At 38.6% G+C, this 13,987-nt stretch overlaps 1 protein-coding gene across 1 annotated transcript; it reads left to right on the forward strand.

Annotated features, from left to right (window-relative positions):
- Positions 1-8,943: 8,943 nt before the first annotated feature.
- Positions 8,944-12,007, forward strand: LOC137887088 (protein NLRC3-like). Its single transcript, XM_068729867.1, has 3 exons — positions 8,944-9,449; positions 9,656-9,873; positions 10,282-12,007. The coding sequence occupies exons 1-3, from the start codon at positions 9,436-9,438 to the stop codon at positions 11,910-11,912; spliced, it is 1,863 nt and encodes a 620-aa protein (XP_068585968.1). The 5' UTR covers positions 8,944-9,435; the 3' UTR covers positions 11,913-12,007.
- Positions 12,008-13,987: the final 1,980 nt, after the last annotated feature.

Genomic DNA, 13,987 nt, shown 5'->3' on the forward strand with positions numbered 1-13,987 from the left:
TGTACTAGTAGTGGAGTAAAAGTAGTAGCAGCATATCTAGTAGAAGTAGCTGTAGCACTATTAGCATTAGCAGCAGAAGTAGTAGCAGTGGTTGTAGTATAATTAGCAGTAATAACACCAGTAATACTACCAATAGTAGCTGTTAAAGTAGTAGTAGTAATAGTAGCTGTTGCAGCCGTTACAGTGGTAGTCATAATAGTAGTAGTTGTAGTAGTAGTAGTAGTAGTAGTAGTAGTAGTATGAATCTCCTGGCATCCATATTGGAAACAAACACAGTATAATTAAATGTGTACACACAAGAAGCACAGTTAGAATATTATCATTATCATACGGCTACTTTGTACAAGTAGCTGTAGCACTAGTAGCATTGGCTGCAGAAGTAGTACTAGGAATATTAGTAGCAGTAGTATTAGTAGCAATATCAGAAACAGTAGCAGTATTGGCAGTAGTTGTCATTTCTAGTACATTTAGTAGTAACAGTTAATACAAGCAGTAGAATCTGTTAAAATGGTTGTACTAGTTGCCAGAAGTAGTGGAGTAGAAGTAGTAGCAACATATCTAGTAACAGTAGCACTATTAGCAGTAATTGTAGTACAGTTAGCAGTAATAACATGAGTAATACTACCAGTAGTAGCTGTTACAGTAGTAAGAGTACTTGCAGTAGAATTAGCAGTAATAACATCAGTAATACTACTAGTACTGTTACAGTAGTAGTAGTAGTAGTAGTAGCTGTAGCAGCCGTTACAGTGGTAGTTATATTAGTAGTAAATGTAGTAGAATTAGCAGTAATAACACCAGTAATACTACCAGCAGTAGCTGTTACAGTAGTAGTAGTAGTAGTATGAACCTCCTGGCGTCCATATTGGAAACAAACACAGTATAATTAAATGTGTACGCACAAGAAGTACAGTTAGAATATTATCGTTGCACCAACACAATTAAATAATATCAAAACCTGACTTGCAGAACATGAATTAGGACAAATTATAAGTAAATCATGAACAATAATCACTTAATTTGAACATACATTGTGTCCGTATATAATTTGCTCTTTCTGTCATTAATTTTAATTAATGGAGAACAATGTTGCTTCAAACAACCACAACTTTGTATCTCTCACTTTGTACTGAAGGAGCTACATGAATATAAAACATCTGACTGACAATTGACTTACCAGAAATATACTGCTAGTGAAATAATAAAAGCTGACATTTATTGTCACTTTCACTTCAATTCAATATGGCTTTATTGGCATTAAAATAAAAACAAATACAAATGTTGCCAGAGCAGCACAATAAAAATGTACACAATAATATTGATATGAATACTAACACAACATTAATGTGACATTACCACTGTTGTATAATATATATATATACAGAATTACACTTATTCTCAGATCAGATTTCATTCAAAGTTCTGTTTTATTTATTATAATTAGACAACATAACATTTGTGAAATGTGGCTTCTTTTGTTAAAATGAGGCTGTTATTTAAACAATAAACAAGCATTAATATCCCTTCAGTAAGATATCAAAAACAGTATAATTTTCATGTTGTATCGGCAGAAATTTCAAATGATCTCCAACCTGAGTGAGAATTAAACTAATGAGCGACTGTGTAGTCAGAATATGCAACTTAAATCAAATAAATAAATACATATTAAATATTAAATATTAAAAATAAATATCGATTGTGATTTGAGTTTTTCTGATCATACTGTATTTAGTCTTTGGGCACACTTCTATTTTCTGTATTTCATAATATTTTAGGAAAACAAACATCAGTCCCATCATGTCCTCAAAGACTAAATCTAAAATATATTATCATGAGAAAATGTCTGTAAGCTACATCAGAAGCATCTATCTATCTAAGCATCTATGAAGTCAGAACAAGTTGAGTATTAAAGATATGCACACACATGTAGTGTAAAAGAGAAGACATTCAAAGAGACAATCAGAACAAACGTTGTCTCATCACATTAAAGAGTCTTTAGGGTGTAGCAGGGGAAGTCAATGGGTCCCTGAACAGAAGGATGATTTGTAGTTAGAATGATCATTTAATGATCTCTTTAAATTGTCAGTTGTCAGTCACTTGTGAAATACGTTTCACACATAAGCCTCTGTAGGAAAATGTTGTCGCCAGTATTTAGTGCGAGTGTGTTTTGTGTCTGAAGACACGATGAAGAGAAGCCTTCAGTGAGCAGCTGCACAAACAGCCTGTTCAGGTTTAATTAAAGAGACTTAATATCGTCTCCTCTGCTCAGTCCCTCAGCTGATCGGTTCCTCAAATACGTTCTCCTCCCTCCCTCTCTCTGCTTCTGCTTTACATAATAATGTGACAGCTCTTTGTTTGTGAGGAACCTGAACAGTTATGTAACTGGCTCCATCTGCTGTTATCTTAACAGGATAATTAACATGCATTAAACATGTCTGTTTGATTGTTATTGTGGGAAGAAGCTCCAGTCTGTAACTCCGCTGTACAACCGTGAGTGTTCAGTAACAGAGTGACACGTCTTTTCTCTATTATTGTGTCACGGCAATTTCAGGAGTCATGTCAATAATTTAGTCTGATAAATTTCATATTTTTAAATCCGGACCGTCAGTATTTGGATCAAGTAGCTCCTGAAGGTGTCAGATTAAGTAGCTACAGCTGTTATTTATTTATTTAGCCAACATTTAAGTATACACAAAAATATCAGATAGGACTCATCATTGGCAAATATATTAAAGGACTTAGATCTGGGCCTTAAAGAACTTGACTGGGACATGCCTTGCTGCAACTATTTATGTCAATTTTATTCATGTGAAATTCCTGACAAAAGTAAAAGAAAAATATCCAAAACCCAAAGATATTAAAGTCAAATATAAAATTCAGAAAATGTGGCTGTACTGTGTTTTCCTCCCATACCTCAGGTACCCAGATGATGATACCCTGTAAACAAACAAATCCTCGTCAAATCAGCAAGAAGATAGCTAGCAGCACTAAATAACGATAATATTAACAGAGTTGGGTTACATTATGATGTGTTCAAGCTCTATTCAGTAGAAATGAGTACTGGGTGTACTCATGTGTGTTCAAATGTTATCTTGTAAAATGTAGTTTTTGAAACTTGGGGCAGATCCTCTCAGAGAATGAATGTTGATTTTTATCGAATAAGGTATCGAGAATTGTGGAATTTCACTGGTAATGCTAAAGACAAACTAGAGATTGAGACCATAAACTCATGTTTACAATGTTTACTGAGGGAATAAATCAAGAGAGAAGTAGAGTCATTTTAGACAAGACTTCTATACAACCAGAGGAGTCGCCCCCTGGTGGACACTAGAGAGAATGCAGCTTTAAGACATGAAGCATTGGCTTCACTCTGCAGTCTGTTGCCCTCAAAATGCCTCACAGCCTCGGTGTTAATTGTCATTCTTCACACTTAATACTGGAGACTGACGTTATTCTCAGAAGGGAGATCAAATAAAAAAACACCTCCCAGCATGCCTTTCTTCCAGTGGCTTATGAAACAGGAGAACAGGAGCCGCTGGGTAAAACGGTGACAGACGGTAAAACACCAGCAGGCAGAGAGACAGAAACACTTCAATCTCAACTTGTGAAATGAGTTGTGTTCAGTGTGAATCTGCAGGAAGGACGTCTAGCTGCTCTCTGGTGGATTTACTCGGCAGCAGTCTGGAGACAAAGTTTCTGGAGTAAAATAAATCAGTCAGTTGTAGAAGTTTGTTTAAAAATGGCTTCAGGAAACAGAAAAGTCAGAAAGAGGAGTGAGAATTATTTCTGTTTGAAGCATTTTAACAGGTGTGTGTGTGTGTGTGTGTGTGTCTGTGAATGAAGGATATTTAAGAGCTCCAGTCTGCCAAGAATTAAATACTGGTGGAAAAAAACCTTTTTTTAATATATTTTTCTTGTCCTTTAAAAGTAATGAAAATATTAAATTTTAAAATACTGGAATCCGGATTAATTACACATTTTAACCATCATAGTGTGAAATAAAGTTTTACTGCTTATCGTTCTCAGCTGATTTTCAGTATAAATATGCGATCAAGAGATGAGCATTAATGCTTTCTAGTCTCTGATATTGTTACATCGTTAACAACAAATCTGTGTCGACATCAGCAGGAGGAGAGCTAGTAACGTTAGCATTGGAGCTAACGTTAACGGCGGTTCCATTGAGTTACATGATGGTGCGTTCATGCTCTGTTCAATAGAAATGAGTGCTGGGTGAAGGTAAATGATAACATTATCTTGATGTGTTCAATGTTATTTTGAATAAATCGTTGTTTAAAGATGTTTCCACATGAATATAAATACATCATTAAAACCAACAATGCCAAATTTCTTTACCAGTAAAAATACAATCTTTTATTTCCTAATAATTTGAATTGTGTGTTTTTATGCAAATAAACCACAATGAAATGACAAAATAAAAGGATAACAACTGAAGTGGCTCATGATCGGGGCATTTTATATTTGGGATATGTGTTTTTTAGTTTTTTTGACCCGTGACTCAAAACCAAAACAGGATCAGAACATCAGGATCTTGAGTTTAGAGATCCGTTGCAGCTCTAATTTCCCTCAGTTATCTCAGATCGTCAGATTCTTAACGTTTGATCCAGGAGGTTCATTCTCCTCCTGTTCTAAGATTCAATTCATTCACTTTTCGGATTCATTTCTAGCGCCCAGCTTTGAGGAATAAGATTCCAGTGTTAGGTTGTATCGCTTGCAGTTGTGTGTTTCCTGTGAAGAGGAGCAGTGAAGCTCTCACAGACCTCAGATCAGCTTCACGGTTCTTACATTTTAAACCCAACAGACAGATCTCAAGGAAACCAACCGACGGATAAAAGAAACACGTCACCTTCAGGACGTTAGTGGCCGACAGCAGGCCTGTGGTGAGAGGGTCAGAGGTCAAAGTCACAGCGCTGTGACGGGAAACTGTCCAGGAGTAAAAACAAATTAACTTCACACTGAAAGCTTTAGAAAGTGCGTTACGTTGGTGGAGCAGTTTATTGTGCTTTAATAATTAAACTGCGTGCTGAAAAAGAAACCAAGGTCTCAAAGAAACTCATAGAGAGAACGAAAGAGAGAGCGAGAGAGAGAGAGAGAGAGAGAGAGAGAGAGAGAGAGAGAGACAGAGAGAGAGAGAGAGAGAGAGAGATAGAGAGAGAGAGAGAGCTTCGTTCTTTAGAAGACGTTCAATCTGCTGCCTCGGTGGTTTGAGCATAAAGAAAAGAAGGAGTGAGACGTCTGTTCATCCTGTATGGATTCTCAAAAACACTCTTTAATGAACTGTTTACATGCAGAGATTTGTGGTTTATTGTCGTTGTGTTTAAACCCCGACAATCAATCTTCAGCCTCAGAGAATGAATAGAATCTGTGGATTATATAAATCTAGTAATATTTAGTTTTCCTAAAATTAGATTGAATAAATTGACATTTTTTTTTGTTTTTAAATAACACTTGAAATGACGAAGGCACTGAAAGTGACAAGTTAGTATGAAATGTAAACCGTAGCTCTTTACTGAAGATTTCATGAAACTTAAATATATTTTTCTTTTATTTTTACAAAATGAACCAAAACACAAAGAGGAAGATCTTGTGTCGATAATAATGAATACTAATATCAACAAAAATTGTAATCATACCCTCTAAACTAAAAGGAAATCTGGTTTGAATTGAAATCAAACACTATTAATAACCTTGTTTACAATATATTCAGTCATTGCTGATCTATAGAGGAAACCATAAAATGACTCATAGACTAATGAAGTGAGGTGAAGGACGAATAAAGGAGCTACTTTTTATACTACGGTACGGCTGTGAATAATGAATTACCATCATCTTCTTGTAAAAAGAGAAAATGCAGCATTAAGAAGACGTCTTCAGTCCAAAACCCCTAATATTCATTTATGATCCCAAAAGCAAAGATAAAAAGGTAACTTTGTTCCCCAAAGAATAACTTGCTTTAAATAAATATAATATAATAATATTATACTTGTGTATTATTACACATGATCGAGTATAATAATACACGATAGTTGAGATCTGTTTACAGTTGAAGTATAATATTTGGAGTGAAAGTGTGACGTTAATGTTTTAAACCTTTTTCCTCTCAATGCACTGACTTCATTCTCACATCATGACTTTTTCTTCTGCTGATTGAAAAGTAACTAACTCATGTTTCTACTGACCAGTTGTGCTTTACTCACTAAAACACACTTTTTACAAACAACTACCCACAGTTCTCTCCATGACACTCTTCATCACAAACTACAGAAACATCAGGAACTTGCGAGGACACCTGTAACCATGACGATCACGTAGAAACCACAGCGTGAAGCTGGAAGCGGCGTGCAGGTTTGCTCTTTGGCGTGCACAACAATGGAGGCGTGTTCATGAGGATAAACACGCTGCATTCGTGTTCATCGTCATCGTGGGAGGTTCCAGTGTTCCAGTTACTGTTGCTGTTGTTCACCAGCCAATCAGGAGCTGAAGCTGAGCAGGTGTGTGTGGACAGGTGGAGCTGGAACACAAACACGAGTCAGCTGCTGTGGACTGAAGGTGTCCTCTAGGTTCTGCTGTCACACTGCCCTCTAGTGGAACCACGCAGTCATTACATTGCAGAGGGTTTAACAGGACGACCAACCAAGGCCTCTTCACACGTCTCAACTTACAGAGAGATTACCAAACAATAACAAAAAAAAAAAAATATATATATATATATATATATATATATATATATAAATATATATAATGTATATATTAATATTAATGATTCATTATATATATATATATATATATATATATATATATATATATATATATATATATATATATATATATATATATATATATAAAATGTAAATGAAGCCCTTTATTTATACGGTATATAAAGGGCTTCATTTACATTTATGAATGGAACGGGTTTAATATCCACAATATAACTTCTATATGAAGTCTTTTCTTTATTTTCTTTATTAACATTATTATTGTGTTTAAATGATAATTGTCATAAAGTCATGCTGTTACACACTCCGGTACAGTAGGTGGCGGTTTGTACCTTAAATGTTGGTGTGTAGTCCGCCAATAAACTGAAAGAAGAAGAAGAAGAAGAAGAAGAAGAAGAAGAAGAAGAAGAAGAAGAAGAAGAAGAAGAAGAAGAAGACGAAGACGTCATCAGTCCTTCATCCAATCAGTGGAGTGGGCGCCGCATTAGTCCCCGCCCCCCAGAGAAACCGCCAACAGGAAGTTAAAGTGTGAAAAGTGACAGATGAACAGCCCGCTGCTCCACTACGAGGTAAACTTTTCATAGCTTCTCAGCTAACGCGAGCTAAGTGACAGTTTGAACATGTTGGGACCTTTTTGGGGAGTTTGTTGCCGCGCAACGTAAACGGTTCATATCGGTATTACTCTCTTAGCCGCGCGCGAACGTAACATTACGGTAACTAACACTGCGCTCAACTCAGCAGACACTTACATTTTAGTGCGCCTCTATGCTGAGATTTACGGTAAACGCGGCTCCAAAATATCTGGCAGAAAAACAAATTCATGACTAAAGTTAATAAAGCTTAATTTAACTTTCCAGATGAACTGCTTCTCGCCTGGAAAGTAGACGAGATAATACGGATGCAGCGGAGAATAAACAGGAAGTGAAAGAAACAGTTACTTCCTGTTAGACCTGTTGCTACTTGTAGTTCACAGACCTCATTTGGATTCATTCATGTGTTTGTAAATATATATTTATGTGGAAACTTGCGTTATGTCTGTCTGTGAAACACTTAGATGCTCGTTTTGATGTTTTCTATAAATAAGCTTTATTATTATCAACCTCACGAGATTATGTTAATAGATTAAACCTTTGTTGCACAACATGAGACAAATAGCCAACAATCGAGCGTTAAATATTACAATTACACAGGAAAATAGAATTTTCTACACAACCTGGTGAGTGTTGTCAAATCTAAGAGCCAATCAGCTCTTTGATCAGGAGACAGCCAGGTGTTCCTTTATGTGTTGGTGGTGAATGTTTGTGGTAAACTGAAGGATGAAGTGTTCCTTTATGTGTTGATGATGAATGTTTGTGGTAAACTGAAGGATGAAGTGTTCCTTTATGTGTTGATGATGAATGTTTGTGGTAAACTGAAGGATGAAGTGTTCCTTTATGTTTTTATGATGAATGTTTGTGGTAAACTGAAGGATGAAGTGTTTCTTTGTGTTGATGGTGAATGTTTGTGATAAACTGAAGGATGAAGTGTTCCTTTATGTTTTTATGATGAATGTTTGTGATAAACTGAAGGATGAAGTGTTCCTTTATGTTTTTATGATGAATGTTTGTGATAAACTGAAGGATGAAGTGTTCCTTTATGTTTTTATGATGAATGTTTGTGGTAAACTGAAGGATGAAGTGTTCCTTTATGTGTTGATGATGAATGTTTGTGGTAAACTGAAGGATGAAGTGTTCCTTTATGTTTTTATGATGAATGTTTGTGGTAAACTGAAGGATGAAGTGTTTCTTTATGTGTTGATGGTGAATGTTTGTGATAAACTGAAGGATGAAGTGTTCCTTTATGTTTTTATGATGAATGTTTGTGATAAACTGAAGGATGAAGTGTTCCTTTATGTTTTTATGATGAATGTTTGTGATAAACTGAAGGATGAAGTGTTTCTTTATGTGTTGATGGTGAATGTTTGTGATAAACTGAAGGATGAAGTGTTTCTTTATGTGTTGATGGTGAATGTTTGTGATAAACTGAAGGATGAAGTGTTTCTTTATGTGTTGATGATGAATGTTTGTGATAAACTGAAGGATGAAGTGTTTCTTTGTGTTGATGTTGAATGTTTGTGATAAACTGAAGGATGAAGTGTTTCTTTATGTGTTGATGATGAATGTTTGTGATAAACTGAAGGATGAAGTGTTCCTTTATGTGTAGATGATGAATGTTTGTGATAAACTGAAGGATGAAGTGTTCCTTTATGTGTTGATGGTGAATGTTTGTGATAAACTGAAGGATGAAGTGTTTCTTTATGTGTTGATGGTGAATGTTTGTGATAAACTGAAGGATGAAGTGTTTCTTTATGTGTTGATGTTGTACAGAAACAGAGAGAGATACATTTAAAGACATTATCTGCTCAACACCAGCGTCCATTGAACCAGTAACTCTTCTTTAATGTTCCTTTTGTATTTCTTCTCATCTGTTTACAGAAATTCTCTCTCGTCAACGGAGTTTACAAGTTTTGCCAGAAATCTCCCAAAAAGTTCAGCAGCAGAAAACAGGCTCTCTGGCGGCCATATTGCTTTGCACCCACGGGCGACATGTGTCACAACAAGCCGTCATCAGAACTTTAGTGGCAAACGGTTTGATGATGTCAGTAAATCTGGAGAGCTTTTGTCAGCTTTACAACAGAGACTGCTCACAGAAGTGACCACAGACGATGTTTCCACAACGGTAATAAACCTTCATGTAGTTAAACAGTAGAGGTCTGGGATTTGATTTTGTTCTATTCATTTAAGATATTGTCTCGCATATTTGGGGAATGATTCATATTTTAAATATTTTAGAAAATACTAAAATGTTATTCTGAAGTGACTTAAAGCACCTCATGATGAATATAAAACGCGTTATAAAGAATGTGTTGGTCTCCACTGAGACAGGAAGAAGGTTCATGAGCCCGAGGAGGAGCAGCCGTCCCACTGTGCTTTGTGTCGGGACATCCTGAAGGATCCAGTCTCTACCAGCTGTGGACACTGGTTCTGCAGACAGTGCATCACCTCGTACCGGGACCGGCCTGCTTCATCGGGGGACTCCTCCTGTCCCCAGTGTGGAAAAAGATCTAGACTGCAGACAGCCATTGGGACCAGCACTGTGCAAAGTAAGATGTCTCTCTGCTCCATGGAGACACCAAGAAATGATTCATAGATGTGGCTTCAACCAATTTTATGAATTAATGTATTAGTTATATTTATGGCCCACATGGGATTACAAGACACCACGGTTTTACATACATGGGGGGCAAGTAGGTAGGTAGGTAGACAGGTAGACCAGCAGGTAGATAAACAGGTAGGTAGACAAGCAGATAGGTAGGCAGGTAGATGGGTATGTAGACCGGTACGTATGTAGGTAGACAGACAGGCAGGTAGACAGGTAGGTAGATAAACAGACAGGCAGGTAACAGGCAGGTCGGTAAAGAGCTCATTTAACAGACAGCCACAGATACCTGACTTTCTGTCCTTGTTTTGTCCGAGCATTTGATTGTCTCACATTTCTTCTTGTCGTTCAGGAGATAGCGGTCTACAGGAGGTTTTAGATGAACACAAGATCAGTGTGAGGAGGAGATGTGAACATGTGACTGAAGGAACTGATAAAACAGGAAGTGGAACCCCCCTTAACAGGCTCTACACTGAGCTCTACATCACAGAGGGACAGAGTGAAGAGGTGAACACCCAACATGAGGTGAGGCAGCTTGAGACAGCTTCCAAGAAGAAGGCCCTCCATGACACTCCGATCAAGAGCCACGACATCTTTAAAGCCTCACCGGACCAACAGAGACCCATCAGAGTCGTTCTGACAAACGGCGTCGCCGGCGTTGGAAAAACCTTCTTGGTGCAGAAGTTCACTCTGGATTGGGCCGAGGGTTTGGAAAACCAACATGTCAGTCTGGTGGTTCTGCTTTCGTTCAGGGAGCTGAACTTGATCAAAGATGAGCAGTACAGTCTTCTCAATCTGCTCCATGTTTTCCATCCAACATTACAGAAGATCACAGCAGAGGAGCTCTCTGACTGTAAAGTTGTGTTCATCTTTGATGGTCTGGATGAAACCAGACTTTCATTGGATTTCATCAACAATGAGGTCGTGTCTGATGTCACACAGAAGGCATCGGTCAACGTGCTGCTGACGAACCTCATCAAGGGGAAGCTGCTTCCCTCGGCTCTCGTCTGGATAACTTCCAGACCTGCAGCAGCCAATCAGATCCCTCCTTCACGTGTTGACAGGGTAACAGAAGTACGAGGCTTCACCGACCCCCAGAAGGACGAGTACTTCAGGAGGAGGTTCAGTGATGAAGAGCTGTCCAGCAGAATCATCTCACACATCAAGACATCCAGGAGCCTCCACATCATGTGTCTAATCCCAGTCTTCTGCTGGATCACTGCTACAGTTCTGGACCACATGTGGACTACAGACCAGAGAGGAGAGCTGCCCAAGACCCTGACTGACATGTACTCCCACTTCCTGTTGGTTCAGACAAAGAGGAAGAAGCAGAAGTACCATGAGGGACATGAGACGAGTCCTCAGGAGCTGACGGAGGCTGATGGGGAAGTTCTTCTGAAGCTGGGGAGGCTGGCGTTTGAACATCTGGAGAAAGGAAACATCATGTTCTACCAAGAAGACCTGGAGCAGTGTGGTCTTGATGTCACGGAGGCCTCGGTGTTCTCAGGAGTTTGTACAGAGATCTTCAAAGGAGAGAGTGTGATCTTCGGAAAAACTGTCTACTGCTTTGTTCATTTGAGTGTTCAAGAGTTTCTGGCTGCAGTCTACATGTTCCACTGTTTCACAAACAGGAAGACAGAGGTACTGAAGGACTTCATGGGGTGGGATGATTACCCAACCCTGGATGTCTTCCTGATGAGAGCCATGGAGAAATCCCTCAAAAGTAAAAATGGCCACCTGGACCTGTTTGTCCGCTTCCTTCATGGCCTCTCTCTGGAGTCCAACCAGAGACTCTTAGGGGGTCTGCTGGGTCAGACAGACAATAGTCCAGAAGTCATCCAGAGAGCCATCAACAACCTGAAGAAGATGAACAGTTATGTAATCTGTCCTGACAGAAGCATCAACATCTTCCACTGTCTGACGGAGATGAACGACCACTCGGTGCATCAGGAGATCCAAGAGTTCCTGAAGTCGGAGAACTGATCGGAGAAGAGACTCTCAGAGATCCAGTGCTCAGCTCTGGCCTACATAATGCAGATGTCAGAGGAGGTTCTGGATGAGTTGGACCTGGAGAAGTTCAACACCTCAGAAGAGGGACTACGGAGACTCATTCCAGCTGTGAGGAACTGCAGGAAAGCTGTGTAAGTCCAGATTTCATTTAGGGCTTCAACAACGACAATGAATGGCAATGAATTTCATTATCGATTCGTTGTGTCGCGCGATTATTACGCCACTCAATAAGTCGCGGAGATGTTTGAGTATAAAAAAAAAAGTTGAGTTGAGCGCGGAGGTAGAGGAAAGACCATCGGAGAGACCCATAACGTTGTTCTGAAACACACGGCAGAGGCAGAGAAATCAGTACGACCGAAGTCATCCAGGGTGTGGGAGCATTTCACACTGAATAAATCAAAAAAGTGTGTTAATTGCAAGATATGCAAAAGCGACATGGCACGGCACAGGAGCACCACGGTGATGATTCAGCACCTAAAACGTAAACATGTTGGGAGTCCTTGAGGAGGAGGAATGTAGTTCAACAGCAGGTTAGTCACTACAGAATCCTACTGTTGTTCCGTTTTGAAGTGAGGAACGTAACGTCCCTCCAGTAGCTCTTCTGGTGCTGCTGTTTACTCGTTATCCAGCTTGACAAGCATGACAAGTTAGCGTTAGCGCGTTAATAACAGTAGTAAAGCAGGGGTGGAATAGTTTGCAAGACTAAAGACATGTTTTTATTCACTCGCCTTTTCCCTGCCGATTAATCGAAAAAATAATCGACAGATTAATTGATTAATCATTAACTTAATAAATCAGTTTAGATAAGTAGTTTAATTCTTAAAATATACAAACTATCACACCAATGCGTTTTACTGAAAAATAATGTTTCTTTTTACAATCAACACTTGAAAAGATGAAGGCGATTTCAAATGACAAGATAATACAAAATGTAATCCGTACGTTGGTGTTTAATTTTCACTTTTTTACTTCTTTTTTACAAAATGAACCAAAAAACTGGCAATGAGGAAGATCTTGGGTACATAATAATGAGATTAAATATGAACATTTTTAAATCATACCCTTTAAATCTATTGCACTATTACTAAGCTTCTTTAGAAGATATTTAGTCAGTGCTGATCTAGACCCCTTGTCCCAGAAACCAAACGCCGTTGTGTTCATAACATCATCCGGCGGTGCTCGGTGAACGTATTCACTGTATCTAGCAAGCCACATGTTGCCTGGTTTACTACAGCTGATTGAACCCAAAATAAACAGATTTTGCTGAAATTCAATTGCAATAACCAGATAACAACGATGCCAAAATAACAACATAATGATGTTGATTTGTAAAAAGTCTGAATTCATGCCTTGTTAGGTCTGGCAGCATTACGACAGGAAAACAACTTTATAAATGCTTGTTTTCTGAATAGAGTTCAGTTTGATTCGTGCTAGGCTATGCTAACATTATAGCAGCAGCTACAGTCTGGATTATAGACATATATTTTGACACATAAGACACGTCTGCTTTGAGGTAATGTAGAGCTCTTGGTGACAACAGACAACTTTTTTCCTCCATTTCTTGTAATTAGTTGTAATATTTCAAATCGAATACAAGAACTTCTTTTGTCTTTGTCATCAAATTCATAAAGTAAATATAAAGTGCCCTCTTTCATCGTTGCATATAACAAATATTTGTGCCATGACAGACTTCATCGCTGTGAACTTTCGGAGACTCACTGTGAAGTCATTGCCTCAGCTCTGAAGTCCAACCCGTCACATCTGAGAGAGCTGGACCTGGAGACAAACAACCTGCAGGATTCAGGAGTGGAGCTGCTGTCTGCTGGACTGGAGAGTCCACACTGTAGACTGGAGACACTGAGGTCAGTTCACTTGTACATGGTCTCGTTGTTTTTGTATATCTACAAATCCTTGACTGAGGTTTCCCCAAGCAGCAACCTCCAGTTCCTAAACGTGAAGCCGATGCTTCATGTCTTGAAGCTGCATTCTCTCTAGTGTCCACCAGGGGGCGACTCCTCTGGTTGTATAGAAGTCTAGTCTAAAATGAC

This window comes from Cebidichthys violaceus, unplaced genomic scaffold, assembly GCF_023349555.1.
Source record: "Cebidichthys violaceus isolate CVI_PGR_0920_01 unplaced genomic scaffold, fCebVio1.0.p SCAF_48, whole genome shotgun sequence".
NCBI classification, from domain to species: domain Eukaryota; kingdom Metazoa; phylum Chordata; class Actinopteri; order Perciformes; family Stichaeidae; genus Cebidichthys; species Cebidichthys violaceus.